Source organism: Saccoglossus kowalevskii, chromosome 3, assembly GCF_978046115.1.
Source record: "Saccoglossus kowalevskii chromosome 3, keSacKowa6.1, whole genome shotgun sequence".
NCBI lineage: Eukaryota > Metazoa > Hemichordata > Enteropneusta > Harrimaniidae > Saccoglossus > Saccoglossus kowalevskii.
In genome coordinates, this window is record NC_140643.1 from 35,186,421 (window position 1) to 35,207,255 (window position 20,835).

Genomic DNA, 20,835 nt, shown 5'->3' on the forward strand with positions numbered 1-20,835 from the left:
TGTAGACTGCAGTGAGATATTACTAGCATCATACCTAGGCTCTAGTAGAGAGGCATATAGCGAGCTTGTTCTTAATTTTTGTTTTTATCTCAAAAACTACAAGGAGATTGTATTACAGATGTACTTCTACATATTGAAAATAAATTCATGTATGAAAATTTATGTATGAGTTCACATTATTGGTCATATATTTAATGTCTGAAACACCACCACAGGTGTATTTCAAAAAATGTACTAGCTTTATGATATGTAATACCACCCAATATCACCCAGCTATTTTATTTTTAATTGTACCTAGTATTTTCTTGTTTATTCTGACACATGTATGTAATTATAGCGTAATTATATCTATTGAGTGTCAGCAAATTTCAACTTACTGAATGTCATGCATAATGTGTAATTTTGTTTTAGCCCAAGGCTGGCTTTCTTCCAACATCATCTCATATTGCCAGCTCTAATAATATAAAACATAAAGTATGTCGTCATTGTCTTCATCAGAGGCTGAAGGTAAGACCTGATTTAGATTTTCCTCAAAACTATTAAAATTATTAATGAATAGTTGTTTTTGGGCCCTTTTCAGTCAGAAACAGGGACTTATGATATTTTCTGTGTGTGTGTATGTTCACTCAGAGCTGTATCTCAGGCATACCTTGACCGATTCTCTTCAAACCTTGCATTTACCTAACACCTAGTCTGATACATAGGCATGTGTGATGATATAGTGATTCAGTCAAAGATGGCCGAAAGGCAGTCATTTTTGTTGTAAAACTACATTACAATGAGATATTTTGAACCAGATCTCTGGCATGTGTGAAATAATTAATCATAATGGTTAACTGATGCGCATCAATTTGATTTGTAAATTTGACAAATTCTATTTCAGATATTTATCTCATACATCCTTTGAGCAATTCACTTCAGCCTATTTAAATTTACAGTACACCATGTTATACATTTGTTTATACAATAATTTTATGATGCTGGCCATCGGTTTATTCAATGGTCAAAAACAGTCTGTGTATCGGTTTATTCAATGGTCAAACAGTCTGTGTATCGGTTTATTCAATGGTCAAACAGTCTGTGTATCGGTTTATTCAATGGTCAAACAGTCTGTGTATCGGTTTATTCAATGGTCAAACAGTCTGTGTATCGGTTTATTCAATGGTCAAACAGTCTGTGTATCGGTTTATTCAATGGTCAAACAGTCTGTGTATCGGTTTATTCAATGGTCAAACAGTCTGTGTATCGGTTTATTCAATGGTCAAACAGTCTGTGTATCGGTTTATTCAATGGTCAAACAGTCTGTGTATCGGTTTATTCAATGGTCAAACAGTCTGTGTATCGGTTTATTCAATGGTCAAACAGTCTGTGTATCGGTTTATTCAATGGTCAAACAGTCTGTGTATCGGTTTATTCAATGGTCAAACAGTCTGTGTATTGGTTTATTCAATGGTCAAACAGTCTGTGTATCGGTTTATTCAATGGTCAAACAGTCTGTGTATCGGTTTATTCAATGGTCAAACAGTCTGTGTATCGGTTTATTCAATGGTCAAACAGTCTGTGTATCGGTTTATTCAATGGTTAAACAGTCTGTGTATTGGTTTATTCAATGGTCAAACTGTCTGTGTATCGGTTTATTCAATGGTCAAACAGACTGTGTATTGGTTTATTCAATGGTCAAACAGTCTGTGTATCGGTTTATTCAATGGTCAAACAGTCTGTGTATTGGTTTATTCAATGGTCAAACAGTCTGTGTATCGGTTTATTCAATGGTCAAACAGTCTGTGTATTGGTTTATTCAATGGTCAAACAGTCTGTGTATCGGTTTATTCAATGGTCAAACAGTCTGTGTATCGGTTTATTCAATGGTCAAACAGTCTGTGTATCGGTTTATTCAATGGTCAAACAGTCTGTGTATCGGTTTATTCAATGGTCAAACAGTCTGTGTATCGGTTTATTCAATGGTCAAACAGTCTGTGTATTGGTTTATTCAAGGGTCAAACAGTCTGTGTATCGGTTTATTCAATGGTCAAACAGTCTGTGTATCGGTTTATTCAATGGTCAAACAGTCTGTGTATCGGTTTATTCAATGGTCAAACAGTCTGTGTATCGGTTTATTCAATGGTCAAACAGTCTGTGTATCGGTTTATTCAATGGTCAAACAGTCTGTGTATCGGTTTATTCAATGCATGGTCAAACAGTCTGTGTATCGGTTTATTCAATGGTCAAACAGTCTGTGTATCGGTTTATTCAATGGTCAAACAGTCTGTGTATCGGTTTATTCAATGGTCAAACAGTCTGTGTATCGGTTTATTCAATGGTCAAACAGTCTGTGTATCGGTTTATTCAATGGTCAAACAGTCTGTATCGGTTTATTCAATGGTCAAACAGTCTGTGTATCGGTTTATTCAATGGTCAAACAGTCTGTGTATTGGTTTATTCAATGGTCAAACAGTCTGTGTATCGGTTTATTCAATGGTCAAACAGACTGTGTATTGGTTTATTCAATGGTCAAACAGTCTGTGTATCGGTTTATTCAATGGTCAAACAGACTGTGTATCGGTTTATTCAATGGTTGAACAGACTGTGTATCAGGTTATCCAGGTGTAGAAAAACATCATTTTGTTCAACACGATATGGTATGACTTAGTGAAGATGAATTTTCAGAATTATTTGTCGTAATAAATTAAAACATCTTTAGTACATAGTCACATCGTGTCTTTTTTCTCCTTGTTATATTTTTAGTTGAAAGAGAATAAATGGAAAACTCTTAGTACTTACTGCCCACTGGATTTGTTTTCAGGGTAAGTCATTTAACTAATTACATAATTGTATAATGTAAAAAAGGGCATGGTCATGCCATGCATGCATAGAAAATGTGTTGATAACCAAATTGAAATTTCTATAATCCACCAGATTATACATAAACAGATTATACATAAACAGATTGTACATAAACCTTGTTACCAACTATTTTCATGAACATTCAAAGTTGTTTCTGTGAATGTATACACACTGCATTGTGATTAATGTTATCGTGTTCATATGGAACCCATATCAGTGGCATACATGAAGTGACAACCACTGACTTTTATTGTCTCGCTATAAAACTCAATAGATAACAATGTGAAAGCAGAACAAGTTGAAAATTTAACTGGTAAACAGCATCATTGTAGATGAATTGACAATCCAGTTGACTCACCCTCACTCACCCACAGTCTCAAGGAATAAAATGAGTTATGATATATTAATATACAATTTAACTTGAACAAGCCCTCAACTTTTAAACCTACTTTAATCTATTCAAAACATTGATTTATTGATTTTAAGATCAATAATAGATCAGGAAAATGGCTGAATTATGAAAGTCTGTGGAACAATCGTCATGCAGTTTGAGATATCGAGCATTGAGCATCAGATTGAAGCAATTCACATCGTAAACAATAATCTTTTCCAGACTGGTATATAGAGTGACTTTGGTTCACCATTTCAAAACCAGCTAATATTCCATTCACAAATATTTATGTTTATGTTAATCTTTAATGTTTATTTTGGTGTCATGTTGAATAAAACACTTTGAAATACAAGCATGCCATCTCTTTCAAAAGTTTGTTTTCAAATTTCCGATACAAATTCAAATTTTGTCGCATCTGTATGTGATTAAGCAATGTTACCGTGGTTACCTTTATTGGTGCTACCTTTGTACGTGTTAGTACTTTATGTTTATTGGAGCAGTATCTGCACATATTTGGTGACATTACCCTGGGTACATTTATTGGTGCTACCTTTGTACGTGTTAGTACTTTATGTTTATTGGAGCAGTGTCTGCACATATTTGGTGACCTCACCCTGGGTACATTTATTGGTGCTATCTTTGTACGTGTTAGTACTTTATGTTTATTGGAGCAGTGTCTGCACGTATTTGGTGACTGTACCCTGGGTACATTTATTGGTGTCATGTCTGTATCTATTTGCCCTTAATAAATGGAATACAGGTATCTGATTTAAAGTAAAACTATATTCTCATTTTGGTGACATATGTTGCCTATTTTTTTTTTTGAAGCCATGTGAACCGCATGCATTATGCTCTATCATCACTCGCATTAAACCCTCAAAACAACCTGCGGATATTCAAGGTAAGTTGTCTCTCTTTGTAATCTTATCTTGTCTCATGCGTAGATTTCTTACTAAATGCTTTATTTATCAACTATATGTAGGAGTTGTTAACCTTTTGAGTATGTCACATGGTAATCTTGCTGAAATCAGATACAGATAAAGGCTCCAGTCACTTTCAATTCTGGTCACTGATGACATCACCTCTAATTACATCCGACTTCCATGCTCTGTCAACCAATTAGAATACGCCTTACTAAATAGCAGCCTGTAACACAAGCTCTGATTGGTTTCTGTTCCCACAAGATTTTAATGAGATGGGTCCAATGATGTCCAATGATGTATATGCACAAGTTTGAATGTCAGCATAATGTCATGTCAGTGTGTTCTATGCAGTAATTTTTTACAGATGAATAAATCTACACATTTGTTTTGACATTTGAATGTCCTTACTGGCTTACATTATATATTAACACAAAGTTTATAGTTTGGTTTCATGAAAGTTTAAATGTTTAAAATTGTGATATGGAATTCCACGTTCATTTCTCTGAACTTGTCACCTGATATAAAACTATCAGAATTAGAGGTTTTTATGATGCCATATTTTTGCATTATCACCGCATAATATTGTAGATTGATATGAGTGACATCATGGGATCTATTATTCATGAAGTGAAGGTGAATGGATATTATAGGCCATGGTGTCATCTACAAACAAAAGATATCAGGTTATAATCCCTTCATCACATGATTGTTAAAAATGACAGAAAAATCATGATTTTACTGAACTACACTTAAAAATCAGATGCTCATTGGGCATGACGTCTAAGTGCATTAGTATACACACATTTGCAGTTACAGTCACCAATATTTTGCGAAATCAGAAATATAACCCTTCATAGTAATTTTTTCAAAATAAACTTTCAATCATAATTGCATTGGAATATGAGGTTATTCCGAGGATACTGCAAAGTTTGCATGAAGACAGTACAGCGGGAGTATTGGCCAAAGCCAAGGTCGGTGCGACTGCGTAGTGTCTGATTGCATACATTGCAGTATCCTTGTAATAACCTTTGCAGTATCCTCGTAATAACTTTATTATTATACATCTTTTCCTCCCAGGAATACATCATGGAATATGCCCAAATCCAAACAGTTTAGAACAGATTAAGCAAACTTCCTTGTGTGGGTCCAGTCAAACCCTGGAATAGCCATTTTGATTTTTATTATTAGAGAACTCTTACATGTGTAATTGTTCCATACTTGGCATTCGCGTTTCCTAATATGGTAGCATTAAAATACCCAGTGCAATACCACTAAATGACAGATGTATAATAATTGTTGTTATTCAATTTGAAATTCTCTTATAGCATTAAAAAATAAAACCGTCATATAATTTTGATGAAGTTTATTGTGCATATCATCATGTGTGAAATATTGGTTAAAATTACATACCAAATTACACTGCTGTGAATGGTATACACTAAGGTCATGTGATAATGTTTTATAACAACAGCTGAACATTCCTGGAAAAATTGGTAACACGGAACAACCTAGACTATACTCTTGAAAAAACAAACCTTAATAATATATGCCAATTTTTTGACAAGAAAATTAATTTTGACAATATACATATTTTTTTCACAGGATGGGATGTTAATTTATGGTTGTATTGATAATGGTGTCCCGAGTAAGGATGATAAAACTTGTCTTTATAATCAGTTAGAGGCTCACTTTGGGAATAAAGATGACCCTACCACCGATATTTCACAAAGGTAACCTGGTGATCTTTCATTTTCTAGTTTTAATATTTGTTTGGTCATAGATACTATGTAGCTCAAAATGCAATGAAACATTTTGTGATGCTTTCCTATCATGTCACAATCCAAAAAACTGTATCAACTGCATTTTGATGTATTTAATTATAAATTCTTTGTTGATTTAGGTTCAAAATATTGTTTTTCATTGGCTAACAAGTCATGATAAAAAATAAATAAATAAAAAATTATTTTTTGAAAAGGTGACAAAAGTTGACCTAGGCATTCAAGGGTTAATATAATATATGTTTATAACATTTTTTGCTAAGATTAAACATGCCCTTTGTGAATCGCAATTATTTTTCTTGGCTGAATTGAGATATCTAGTGACGCAGATAATTTTTCTGTGTTACTACAACAACGCATTGACGGATTGAAATATAAATTGCTTCTTATTGTTGCCATGGTCATATCGTCAACCAGTACTGTAAAATACTTTATTTTAGCTGGAATTAATTTTCGCTGAAAAGACATTTTTGGTGTTTTGTACGGAATTTATTTTTACTGATTTTTGACAAGTTGAAAGTAAAATATAGGAAAAAAGGTATATTCGCTGGATTTTATTTTCACTGAATCATTCCTTCAGCCAAAATTAATTCCAAGCGAAAATAAAGTATTTTACAGTATTTACTTTTCATGTTGTGTTTCAGTCCTGATTTTTTGAATGCATCTTTTCATTTTCAGTTCAGTTCTACAGTCCCTTGAAGAGATCATAATATCTGCGTTATTGAACACTTCCCACTGTGATAACAATTGCCAACACTTGAGTAAGAAAAGAAAAACTGAAATACAATGCAATACAAGATGTGCTGCAAGTGGATACAAACCTTTGCAAACCCCAACCGGTAAATCTCTCATTTAAACATCCATCACTTTTCACTATAACGTTGTATGCAGTAAAGTTATAACCTCACCACAGCTGTTTTTATTTTGATAATGTCATGTTTAGTGATTTGGGTTTATTACGAAGATCATCAAATCATCCGGCCCATGATGTTGATAGGACAATACTGATTTACATCCATCTATATGATGATGGACAAAATCCAAGACAAGTCCCATACTGTTCTGTGAGACATATTCTGGATAAGTAATGTTTCATTAAAATTGAACTTTGCTTTGAATATGTTAATCTGTATAAAGTGAGATTATTTTTCTTAATGGCAGTTGACGAGCTTTTGATTGCTATAGACATCTGTGTTAATTGTCATGATGTGTTAATTGTCATTATTTAGAGTTTCTATTTTTTTTTAAATAAACATAACCATTGATCAGTCAACTACTCATGCACATCAAAGGTGTTGATAGAAAAAATTATATCCTTGGATTTTGTACCCGAGGTTTTTTCCTACTTATCTCCCAACAGTGTCAGTGTGATGGACGACAAACATTAGTCATTTTAACATTGGTAAATGCAACAAGATTACACATTTTAAACTTTCATAGAAAACATTGGTTGTATTTATTGTTGGAAATAATTATATTGTACAATAGATTACATATCACATATCATTTTAGAAAAATGATCATAACATGTGACAAATAATGGTCACTCCTGCTATTACAGATGTAATTTGATGAAATGAACACATGTACCCGGTAGTTCACTATTATGAAGTAACAAGATGTACATTATTACATTCAATTTTTAGGCCGTCTTAAATTTTAATCCATGGCTTCATCACAGTATGAATAAGCACCAGATTATGTGATCATCTCTATCCTTGACTAAATATGCAAATTATGTTCATGACCTTTGTTACGCAGTCTCAAAACCTTTTCACAATCGTAACAACAATGGCTGTGAGAGGTGTCAATTTGACTGCCATGGAAACAAAATCATTGAAAAAAATACAAAGAATTCTCAGCGCTACTTCCACATGAAAAGATTGCAGCCCCTTAAAAAATATTGAAATAGAGAGAATGCCAGCACAAGTGAAAAGGTAGTTGAGACATCTGTGGGCGGATTTTAAGGCGATAGTTGAAAACAACATTTGTAAAGAAGAAAATCATGTAAAAATTTGTTTCCATATCCTCAAAACTATTGTCTTGTTCTAGTGCCCAAATATGTTTCTCCACTGTCACAGAGTTCAACAGTTCAAAACAGTTCATATCCAAAATCAAATTGAACTGATCGTTTGCGTCCACTCTGTCTGCCATTAATGATTCAAATTAGTTGCGAAAAATCCTGCATGATTTAAGACACAACTCTGGTGATGCAAACTACATCAACTACATGGTGCAATCCCAGGGATTGACAGCTTTCCTTTCAAGTTTGCCCAGATGGTGAAATGTCACTTTTTGATGTAGCTTATCAACTTGGTAATGTCACCATTGACAGGGAACAAATTTAACAATATTTTTCGAAAGTTTGCTTGTTCACCGAAAAAGCTGATACTCCCATAGTAAAATTGACTTGGTGATGTCATTGATCAACTTGGTGATGTCACTGATCAATTTGGTGATGTCACGTATCAACTTGGTGATGTCACGTATCAACTTGGTGATGTCACTGATCAATTTGGTGATGTCACTGATCAATTTGGTAATGTCTCATATCAAATTGGTGATGTCACTGATTAATTTGGTGATGTCATTGATCAACTTTATGATGTTATTGATCAATATGGTGATGTCAGGTATCAACTTTGTGATGTCACTGATCAATTTGGTGATGTCATTGATCAACTTTATGATGTAACTGATCAATATGGTGATGTCGCTGATCAATTTGGTGATGTCACTGATCAACTTGGTGATGTCACTGAACAATTTGGTGATGTCACTGATCCATTTGGTGATGTCACTGATCAATTTGGTGATGTCACTGATCAATTTGATGGTGTCACTGATCTATTTGGTGATGTCACTGATCAATTTGGTGATGTCACTGATCTATTTGGTGATGTCACTGATCAATTTGATGATGTCACTGATCTGTTTGGTGATGTCACTGATCAATTTGGTGATGCCACTGATTAACTAGGTGATACTACTAAGCAAGTTGCAAATAAGAGCAAAGAAAACACTACTCGCCATTCACTGACTCCTGCTGAATTCTGTCAACATGTTAGTGAAATAACCTAACCTAATATGATTGTCTTTTCTTGTTATTTGAAAAGCAGAGTCTTGCCTACCAAAGGGATGTGTGCTCTACAATCTGCTTAAAGTTCAACAATTTGACGACCTTGATATTGAGGGAATTTATCCATTGTATTGTAAAATGCAGGAGCAGTTATCAAGAAATCCTACTCAATACAGGTACAGGTTAGATTGTCAAGTTCCAGATTCACTCTTACACACTTGGCACAACATTGTTTGTTCGTTTGCAGAAAGTATGAGTGGTTATTCTTCAATTGACTTGTGTACAATGTATGACCTCTAATTTTTTAGGGCTGTTCCCTGTTTTGTATTTATCGGGGTACCTCGATTTGTGATCCAAATGGTTCCAGCTTGTTATACCACACAGCAATACTTGGTCAAGAGAGAAGATTAAATTATTAATTTTCTTTTGGAACAATCAGAGCATTTTCACTTTGAACGAACACCATAAGACAACCAGAATTAGGCCCTATTGATGACAATGGCATGTGAGAAACGGCTCTTTTGTTTGATTGTTCGTATTAAATGAATTTCAAGCTCAACTTTTGCATCCACACCACCAAACTATTTGAAACGTACCCGGTAGATCTAATAAATGGAAGTGCACATACACCAAAAATTGTTTTTTATAACATGTGAATTATTAGAACACGACTTAGATAGACATATATATACCTCTGTCATTTATGTATTATGCGCTTATAATACGGTGATGCAAATACGTTATTTCTGTTTTTTGGCTGCCTTTTAACTACATCTTGCACAACAAGCATTCAATGCAGTGTGGGAACAACCCTGGTGATATCTTGTATTCATCACAACTAGCCTTGAACTATGATCAGCCATAACAAATTATTTTTAATCTCGCCAATTTTTGATATTTACCAGCTGGTGTGCATATGCCAAACATTCTGTTATCATCTTTCTACAAACTGGTTACTATGTCATCATTAGTGTTTTAATGAACCTTATGTTGTTTTACAATTGTCTGTTGTCTTAAAAATGATCATTGAATTTCGTACAGCTTTTTAATATCCATTTCTTTAAATTGCCTAGTTGATTTTGAAATATCTGGACTAAACACTAGGAGTAAGAAATTCTGCAGGTCATAGAGTTAAGTCAATATAAAACATCTGACTGGCAGCCATTTAGTTTTTTGAAAATGTGGTATCTAATGCATGCTTTATGCATGTCTATGAAGATTTGATTTGTGATCGGATCAAATATGGCCGACTGGCAGCCATCTTATTTTGGAAATGTGATACTGTAGAATACTTTATTTTCGCTTGGAATTTATTTTTGCTATTTTCGCTGAAGGGATGATTCCATGAAAATAAAATCCAGCGAATATACTTTTTTTCCTATATTTCACATTGAACTCATCGAAAATCAGTGAAAATAAATTCCATACAAAACGCCCAAAATGCCTTTTCAGCGAAAATTAATTCCAGCGAAAATAAAGTATTCCACAGTACATTGACAAGGTTTGACATTTTAGATTACATGTCCATGACAATTTGTTTTACAATTGGATCAAAGATGGCCGACTGGCGGTCATCTTCCTTTTTAACCATACTACTACTACTACTACGACCATTTTCATTCATATTTGGCACATGCATCATACACATAGGAATGTATATTCATGTCACTTTGTTCCATAATCAGATCAAAGATGGCCGACTGGCATCCATCTTGTTTTTTGGAAAATGTGGTAACTTGGACAAGACTTGTTGGTTTTCGTTCAAATTTGATACAAACATTGTACATGGAGAGATACATGATGATTTGTGTTGTGTTCAAATCCGAAATGATCAACTGGCAGCCATCTATTTTTTTCAAAATAGATCAGTGATATTTTTTTCTTTTTTATTTATTTTAATTCAGAGAAATATGGAACCTTGATAGAAAGTACAAGAAAGGCTATGTGACCAGTATTCTGGATAATAGTGTTGTGAACGGCCATGTTGATGTCAGAAGCATTAAGAAATTTCTGGTTGCCATGACTGCCAAGGACTGTTCTATTATGATAGCATTACTTCCAGTGGACAAAACAGAAAGGTAAACAACTGTTGATTTTTGTCAACATTTAAAAGTCTTTTAAGGTCTATGGATAAATATTTGCAGATTAATGAAGGGGGAAAGAGGGAGGGGTTGGGGGTTGCATTTGAGATACTGTTTGTCCAACTCAATATACCATCCTGTCTCTTAAAAATCTTGCTGCAATATTTTAAGATAACAATATGGCCATAATATTCTAATTAAAATATCACTTTTGACAAATTAAGCATTTTATTAAAAAAATTGCATTTTCAAAAAAAAATATTGCCTAAGACTGATACTAAAATTGTTGCACTTTTGTTTTTAAAAAAATGTTTTTTTCTCTCAGTTTCATGTCTTTGTACAATGTTTCTTATACAAAATTGTAGAACACTCGAGAAATTTTTTTCCAAAGCATCATTGATTGTCAAATCACTGAGACATTAAAATGAAAAGATGTCTTATTTTGTTATGTTTTAGTGTGTATGAGTTTCAGACAATTAATAATAAATCTTGACTTTGACCCCAGTCACAGCTTGTTGATCTTATATCTTGGTAATTATTCAAGTTCTATCCTGCCTAAGATAATTATCAATCTAATATCGATCTAATTAGCAGATAAATAATAGACAGTGTGATATCTCGGCTTCCTCAGAAGTCAACATGTTTGATACAATACTGAAGCTGACACAGAACTGAAGCTGCTTAAAGTATAGATGCAGGTTCGTGGGCACTTGGGAGTGAATTTTCTTTTTTTTTTGCTTTTTATTATTCAAACAGTCTTGGCTATAGACTGTTAAAATTTCACAGCATTATGAATAGTGGAACATACTCAAAAGACGATTTTAAAATATAGAAAACTGGTACAAACATTCTCTCTTTTGAATGCTTAGCAAGATTTAGCAAGGCTGTACATAAATAATCAAAAAGAAACATGGTGAAAACAAGTAATGACGGGATCTCCATATTATGCACTATATTTAACTTTTTACAAAACGATAATAGGTTTAAATTTGGAACTGTTACAGCCATTTTAGGTATGAGCATTAGCAAACTTCTTACTGAGTGAATGGTTATGCAAATTAGTCATTATCTCCACTTGTGTTTTTCAGTTTACCATGGAAGTTCAAATCTAAATAGCTCGCACAATTCTTGTTTATTTTGAGTGAAACTTTCACACAACGTTTATCAGTTGTTTATTAACAAAAGGGCGTTCAGGCATATATTTAGTATGTTTTGTTTTCATATTACAAAGTTGTCAAGCAGGATGTGTGCCGTATAGTCAATCCCGGTCAGTATTTCACACTTCGAATGTCATTGTCCGAGAATGTAAAGCTTTAAAAATAAGCCCAGACGTCCTTTTGTTCATAGAGATGTTGTCAAAATAGTGTGAAAATGTCAAGACAAACTGACAAAAACTGTGGGAGCTAATTAATTTTCAATCTCTCTGACCAACCAGAAAACGCGAACAGAGATAATACCTGTTTTATGAAAGTGATGTTAATCGTCCACAAAAATGGCTATTGCACCACGACGACATGCAAAAATCCATCATACATGATGTTCAATTGTCAGATAAAAAAATAAAATAAAAATATTTACAATACCAGGAAAACGGACGTAAAATCGTCCGCGGTGTCAAAACCTTACGTGAAAACTGTCATGGCGTCGTGTTATCTTTTCCACTAAGGGAGGGGCACAATGAGATATTCATACAGTTATACAAACATAGCGATTCCCATTGGGTGGGTTGAGTCTAAAATTACCCTTCCTCAAACCTTTAAAAAATACTCTGTATGACGCAGTTTTTCACGATCTCCGCTGAAATGGACCGTGCGAAGTTAGACCCACTTTTCAACCTGGCCCGTAATATTTCGCTACACAACGGCTATTCACAGTTTTTGTACTCAATCGCTCAAACCATGGGATAAAAAACGTCGAAATGGAAGACAACTATTGTAAATTGAAACAGGTTTCATTCAACTACGAGCAGACGAGACGGGTTGATAAAAATTAAAACGAACCCTGACCTCTGGAAATACTTCATTCATAGAGTGCCATAATATCAGAGGTCGTCGAGCACGGTCATACAACATACTTTGCGACATCGCTACAGATGCATGCTAGCTGACAAGGGGGTTTCCGATTAAGGTAACCGAGATGGCATCGCAGAGTGCGTGATTTTTCTGCGGTGTTTAAAAACAGCATCTCGTTGCCGGTGTTTCTGTAATTTTCGGGGTATTTTTGACTCCGATTGTGCGAAGCACATAATGGGAGTCTTTGCAGTTAGTGTGTCTGTATGTGTGTGTGTGTGTGTGTGTGTGTGTGTATGTGTGTATGTGTGTCCGACTGTTCCACTGCTATCTCAAGAACCATACATCGGTTTTTTGATGAAACTTGGTGCATAGATGCTCTGGGCAATGCGCAGATTTGATTAGGTTTTGGTAAAAATCCATGCTCGTTAATTACCTAATTTGCATGATAATTAGCTGATTTTTAGCTGTTCTATGACTGTTCCACTGATATCTAAAGAACCACTCATTGGATTTTGATGAAACTTGGTACATAGATGCTCTGAACATATGCGCAAATTTGATTAGTTTTTGGTAAAAATCCGTGCATATTAATTACCTAATTTGCATGATAATTAGCTGATTTTTAGCTGTTCCATGATTGTTCCACTGATATCTAAAGAACCACTCATTGGATTTTGATGAAACTTTGTACATACATGCTCTAAACTAATGCTAGGTTTTGATTAGTTTTTGGTAATAATCCGTGGATACTAATTATCTAATTTGCATAATGATTAGTCAATTTTCGGTTTTTTCACTGATATCTCAAGTACTAATCATCACATTTCAATGAAACTTGGTACATAGATGTCATCTGACACTGCACAGACCTGATAGTTTTTAGGGTAATATCAGTACATATTAATTACCTAATTTGCATAATTAATTAATTTTCAGCATTTGATATAAGTAGTGAGCATTACATTTCAATGAAACTTGGTACTTACATACTCAAGGACTATGCAAAGATTGATTGTTTCCGATAAATATTTGTGCATATTAATCACCTAATTTGCATAATTAGTTAATTTTCAGCTTTTCCACGGGTATCTCAAGTACTAATAATCATTTCAATGAAACTTGCTACATAGATCCTTTAGGACTATGCAGAGACCTGATTAGTTTTAGGGCAAATAATTGTGCATATTAATTAACTAATTTGCATAATTAATTTTCAGCTTTTCTACTGATATCTAAAGTACTAATCACATTTCAATGAATCTAGAATTATGCAGACCCAATTAGTTTCCAGTAAATATTTGTGCATATTAATCACCTAATTTGCATAATTAACCAACTTTCACACTGATATCTCAGGTACTAAACATCACATATCAATGAATGTACATGGATGCTGTAGGACAATAGACAGACCTGGATAATTGTGGGTTAAAATCTGTACATATTAATTACCTAATTTGCATAATTAACCAATTTTAAGCTTTCACACTGATATCTAAAGTACTAAATATTCCATTTCAATGAAACTTAGTACAAAGATGCTCTAGGACAATGTACAAACCTAATTAGTTTGGGGTAAAAATCTGTTCATATTAATTCCCTAATAAGCATAATAATTCATAATTTTTTGGTTCTAATCACATTTCAATTAAACTTGGAAACATAGATTTTCTGTTACATTGCGCAGACCTCTTTAGTTTTCACTCAAATCTGTTCATATTAATTTTCTGATTTGCATAATTAGTTTTCAGCTAAGTAATTTCGCATTATATTTAATGTGTCTCCAATACTCTCAGCACATGGGAGTTCTTTCTAAGCTTTCTTTGATTTAATTTTAATTGACCGAGCATTTCACGTTTGTGTATTTTGCCACTGAAAAGTTAGTTATAGATGACAGCACAGCAATGGTCTGAATGGTGTTTATCCACTACTACATCGCAATGCTATCAGCACGGTGATCGTTACAGCAAAACGACAAATGTGTAATTAGTCAGTTTTATAATGCATTTGGAGAAAAAAATGCGTGAAAAAAAAATATTTAACAGTACTGCACTGCCAGGCTAGAAGTTGTCGACATGTTGTGAGATAAGGGTGAAAAAGTTTACTTTATTTTACAACTGTATGTTTAGCTCCGCTGTCGACTTTGTCGAGCGGAGCTTATCATATGAGTGATTGTCCTCCGTCGTCGTTTGGTGTATATGTACCTTGGGTAGACCTCTCTTAGGTTTGTTCATTTCATGTTGATATTTTCAATTCTCTAATTTTGGTGAATATTTTTGTTATTTTTGGTAAAAAGTTATATTTTCGACTTCTTGTTAAAAGCCGCAAGTCCAATTGCTTTGATATTACATATATAGGTACTACATGTGGACCTCTCTCAGATTTGTTCATTTTGTAATGATATCTTTAATTATCTAATTTTGGTGAATATTTTTGTCATTTTTGATAAAAAGTGATATTTTCTTCTTGTTAAAAACCACAATCATTTATGGTGAAAAATGATATTTTTGAATTCTTGTTGAAAACAGCAAGTCCCATTGCATTGATACTATGCATATTGTTCATTTTCTAATGATATCTTCTGTTCTTTAATTGAAATGTGCATTGCTAACAGCGGAGCTATCTCAGCCAAAAGGCAGCTTGTTTGTAGTTTGCAAGACTAGTTGATAGCGCTTGAGGTAAGTTAAACAGGGTCGCGGAGAGGAAGTTACACATCGCTGCACCGTAACTGAGGCCAGCAACTCATTTGCATATAACATCAACAGTAACTTGTCAATCAAAGAGCAACATAAACAAACTTTCTGGACTTTTAATCACATACGCGTGCCTCAATTCCCTATATTTTAAAATCCATTTTTGTCATGCTCCAGCATTGGCAATGTTCCAAAATTTCAACACTATCTAACCAAGACTGTCTGGGTAAGAAAAGCCAAAAAAGAAAAAAAATTCACTCCGAGTGCCCACGAACATGCATCTATACCTTAATCATGATATTCAGAAGTATACATGAATCCTGTATGTTACGAGATATCTCCACCGAACTCAAATTCTGTGTCATTCTGGGCATGCATGCACCTACTTACATGCCATCTGCATATTAACTTGAGTGATGTGGGTGCCTGGATTGGAATGATGGTTGTCTGCATGGTCAGCTGTCGTGTCCTTGGCATTGTTGTAGGCCACCTACTGTAAACAGTTCTCTCAAAGGCTTTAGCAAATCAAAAACAGAACAATATGGATCTAATAAGAAATAACACTCCAGGGCTTTTTTAATTAACACCCATTCTGTTTATAGAATTGGTCTCACCAAGCTCAATACTGTATTATGATATGATGTTAGTTGGAGTACTTTTGCTCCCCAAACTATTTTCAGAGGTTTTTGTTATATGAAGCATTAGACTAAAAAACAAAACAACTTATGTTGCCCTCAAGTCGGAAAAGTGAAAATTGGATCGGTTGGTCAGATTTTTTTTTTAAACCTCATGAAAACTAAGGGTATCGTAAATAGCCAAGGTACAATGTATATGGACTTCATAGTATTCAGAACATGTCAGAGAAATACAGATCAACTCGAGGTTCAAAGTCGCCACTTATTTCCCTAGGGGTCAAACAACGGTCCGGGATCATTAATTTTTAGAGGAAACACTTTTTTACTGCTTAAAATGTTAAGTTTTTAATATTTGGCCCTATTAAAAAAAAAAAACATATTTATCATATTTATCTGTCAGTCGCTGAAGGCAACAAAACATTTAGGTGGAAATTTTCAACTTTCAGTGAACAAATCTAATTTCATAACAAAACTCAAGTTTGTTAATATTACCTGCTTAGATTTGAATAATCATTATAATTTGTGCATAGTGGTGTAAAAATTATTTTCAAAGTACAGAACACACAGGTATAATAATAATATCATAGCAACGTTTAGGGAAACACACATAAGATGCATTTGTGTAATAATAGACAATGTTATATAACTCTTCATAACTATGTGATAAATGTAGATTATAAAATTATGAGTACTCCATAATGATAAGTTATAGAATTTGTATTTGGTGTGAGTGTCTCAAGTTTTTATCAAACCATTACTAACTGGCAATTATGGTGAAATATAGATGTTATAGAAACACACTGATCAAGGTTTTATGACATGCATTCCAATTGGGGCAAACACATGAATACTGTAAACCATTTAATTTTCGCTGCTGAGGATTTTATGGCATTTGTGAAAATAAAATTTTGTTGCTCCCCCAGAGAAATCGATACTGGTACAAAAATTATTGATTTTCACTAAATCACAAAATTCATGAGAATTTGTCTCACAGTGAGCATGGACACAGCATGAGTGAACACTAACCATTTTTTGCAAAAAAAATAGGCTATTGTGAATAGGCATATTTATCAGGGGGTGAAATTAGCATTACCAGTACACCTTGTTAGTCCTCGTTCGAGCGCAGTCCGAAAACGGGGACTTATGTTTTGACCTCCGTGCGTGTGTCTGTGCATGCGTCCGGACCTGTATCTTAGAAATGCCTTGACCAATCACAATCAAACTTCACACATACATCATACATGATATTATACATATGCACGTCAATTTGTACCCCAGACCATTCGCCCCGGTGTTATCGCTATCGCCACACGAGACTCCAGCTTGTCTCTTATACAATTTGACTGCGCACATCCAGAAAGTAGATGTAGCTGTGATTGGTGGAATACTAATGAGTTGAGTGTCAATCAAACGCCCACGCTATCTTTAGTAAACAAAGTCACGTGACACGCGCCATTTTAGTTTTGGCAGGCGATTTCAAGGCAGCACGCTTAACACTTTCGTTCACAGGTTGGGAGATATTAGAATGACTGACAATTTCACGCCACTGTTTTACATTATTGGCGGATTTTTCTGCGCTATCAATCTTTCTCTTACAAACTAGACATAGATGAGACGACAGAGTCGCTCCTTTCACAACGTCGCACTGGATCAAATTGGAAAGACGATTTCCATAAGTTATCCCTCCTGCTTTTCCTGGCTTGAATAAATTCACACACGACTTTAACTGTCCACAAACTCGAAGACTACACGAACACAGTCTACAATAGTCGTCCGCAACAATATGTATGTATTTCTTCGGTGTACTGATGCACGAATGCACCGTGACACGGTGTTTCTCGGGTGTCGCCATCGCTGAGAATGCCGCCGGCGCAATTTTTCACCCAACTCGCGATTCTGTTTTGCAACATTTTATCAATATTCCCTTTGACAAAATCGCCGACAAAAGCACCGCTTTGCTGATCTTTTGTTCTATAATTCTTAATGCAAACACCGACCCTAGTAGTAATTAGTAACGTCGCCTAGTACATATGAACGGTCGTCATTGCAAATCGAACATCCTTTTGAAATTTGGACGTCGGGCAGGCGATTTCAAGGCACCGCACTTAAATATTAGCAACATATTTTTCTGAGCGGTTGTTTATTCTCTTTCAAACGAGACATAAATGTGACGACATAGTCGATCCCTTATCCACCGCTAAGAATGCCGCAATGTTTCGTTCGTTTTGCAACATGCCACAAATCGTCGAAAAAAACACCACTTCGACGGAAGCTTGCGTAATAAGGAGGTTAAAACAAGAAAACAAATGCCATGTTTAATACATATCGACCTGTTTTACTTGCGAAAGATAACGGAACATGAACTCGTTTCGTGCGACTTCGGAACCCGAAGGAACACACCAACAACGTTGAATTTACCCGCTATCTTCCAAATATGGTATATTAATTTATTCAGTTGTTTATTTAGAGTGACGTCCGCGGTCGAATGCGATTGGCTATCGATGTCAGTGCAAAGGTCATATGAATATTAAAATTAAGTGGGCGGAAGGAAAATTGTATAGGAGACAAGCTGGAGTCTCGTGTGGCGATAGCGATAACACCGGGACGAATGGTCTGGGGTAGTCAATTTGTTTCACGATCTGATTCAAGATGGCCGAATGGTGGCCATTTTTGTGCTAAAAATCATCAAAATCAAGCATTTCTCGGCTGTTTACAGATGGATTTTGTTTAAACTTGGTATATGCATTAGACGTATGGGACCTTGATGTAAATAATTTTGTTTTTCAGATTAGATTCAAAATGGCCAACTGGCGGCCATTTTGTATTACTGAATGTGGTTCTCGTGCCATATCTCTGACTTGCTTTCACTGATTATGTTCAAATTTTAAATATTCATTATACATCATGTCATAGATAGACAGATATATTGGTTTGACGATCCTATTCAAAATGGCCAAATGGTGGCCTTTTTTGTGCTAAACAATCATCAAATATCAAGCATTTCTGGCATTTATGGATGGATTTTGTTCAAACTTGGTACATATATCAGACATTACAGGTTCCTGATGCACATCATTTATTTTTCAGATCGGATTCAAAATGGCTGTCTGGCGGCCATTTTGTTTTAATGAATGGGCTTCTAGACCCATATCTCTGACTTGTTTTGACTGATAATATTTTCAACTTTTAAATATTCATTATACATCATGTCATAGATAAACAGATATATTGGTTTGACTATCCTATTCAAAATGGCCGAATGGTGGTAATTTTTGTGCTAAAAAATCATAAAATATCAAGCATTTATGGGTGGATTTTGTTCAAACTTGGTACATACATTAGACATTACGGGTTCCTGATGGTCATCATTTTATTTTTCAGATTGGATTCAAAATGGCTGACTGGCGGCCATTTTGTTTTAATGATTGGGCTTCTAGAGCCACATCTCTTAAATGCTTTGACTGATTATATTCAAATTTTATATATTCGTTATACATCATGTTATATATATACATGTATTCAAAATGGCTGATTTTGAATGCTGTTCCAGAGCAATTTCTCTCAATATGGACAAGTACTTGTTTGACGATCAGATACAAATGTCAATCATTTTAATGTTAAAAAAATCATATTCCTGACATGGTTATATTCCAGCTATATTACTATATACAAAACTATATACAGTGTATCTTAAATTTGATAACTAACGGGGACTGTGCCATGCATGGCTTGTTGATCTTGTTCCACCCTTGGAGCTTGGATGCTTGTGGTCGTCACCCCTTGACCAGTGTATACTTCTGCAGCTGTTACCAGGGGTGATTGATATCTTATCGAGGAAACTATATTATTTGTAGCCCCCACAGCTTTAATTAATTGGAACTTAATTGTAACTAAATTTATTCAAAACTTAAATATATCATCAGTCCATTGTGATATCCCTTCCCATCCCTATTGGTGTGTTTTGTCCACATCAATAGCTTTTATCTCCTCGGCACAATCACCTCTGCTTTCACCCTATGACTCTTCTTATTGTCAAGATCATGGTGAAAATGGTAAGCTTTCTCACAGTGATACTAAAAGCTTGTAAGAGACTTGTTTCTCAAACAATGGTTATATTCATGAAGTTGGCGAAGGCACACTTATGGTTGATTGACCATTGTTTTCATTGAAGCCAGTTTTTGTCCAATTGACTGCCATTGATGAGTGATATCTCATTTAAATAACAATAGTGTCTTTGGCATGTGTATTTATACAGGCAGCTGCGCTCAGAGGTATGCTTTGAAAGTGAAAATGGTTTTGATGATTAGTCGATCCTTGTAGACAAGCCGCAGTTGTTGAAAAGAATTAATAAAGCTCTGGTTTCAGTGGTTATTTCCCTCTCTTGTCTCTTTCATTGCAG

The 20,835-nt window shown here is 34.6% G+C and overlaps 1 protein-coding gene across 2 annotated transcripts in view; it reads left to right on the plus strand.

Annotated features, from left to right (window-relative positions):
* Positions 1–20,835, plus strand: part of LOC102801216 (inositol-pentakisphosphate 2-kinase-like) — a 44,662-nt gene that overhangs the window by 18,371 nt on the left and 5,456 nt on the right. Inside the window, exons 5-11 of one of the 2 annotated variants that reach the window (XM_085497128.1) lie at positions 412–507; positions 2,746–2,804; positions 4,064–4,136; positions 5,761–5,888; positions 6,615–6,775; positions 9,053–9,191; positions 10,920–11,093. In XM_085497128.1, the coding sequence (XP_085353254.1) occupies positions 412–507; positions 2,746–2,804; positions 4,064–4,136; positions 5,761–5,888; positions 6,615–6,775; positions 9,053–9,191; positions 10,920–11,093 (830 nt within the window). The remainder of the gene's footprint in view (positions 1–411; positions 508–2,745; positions 2,805–4,063; positions 4,137–5,760; positions 5,889–6,614; positions 6,776–9,052; positions 9,192–10,919; positions 11,094–20,835) is intronic. The other variant, XM_085497129.1, reaches the window with a different exon arrangement.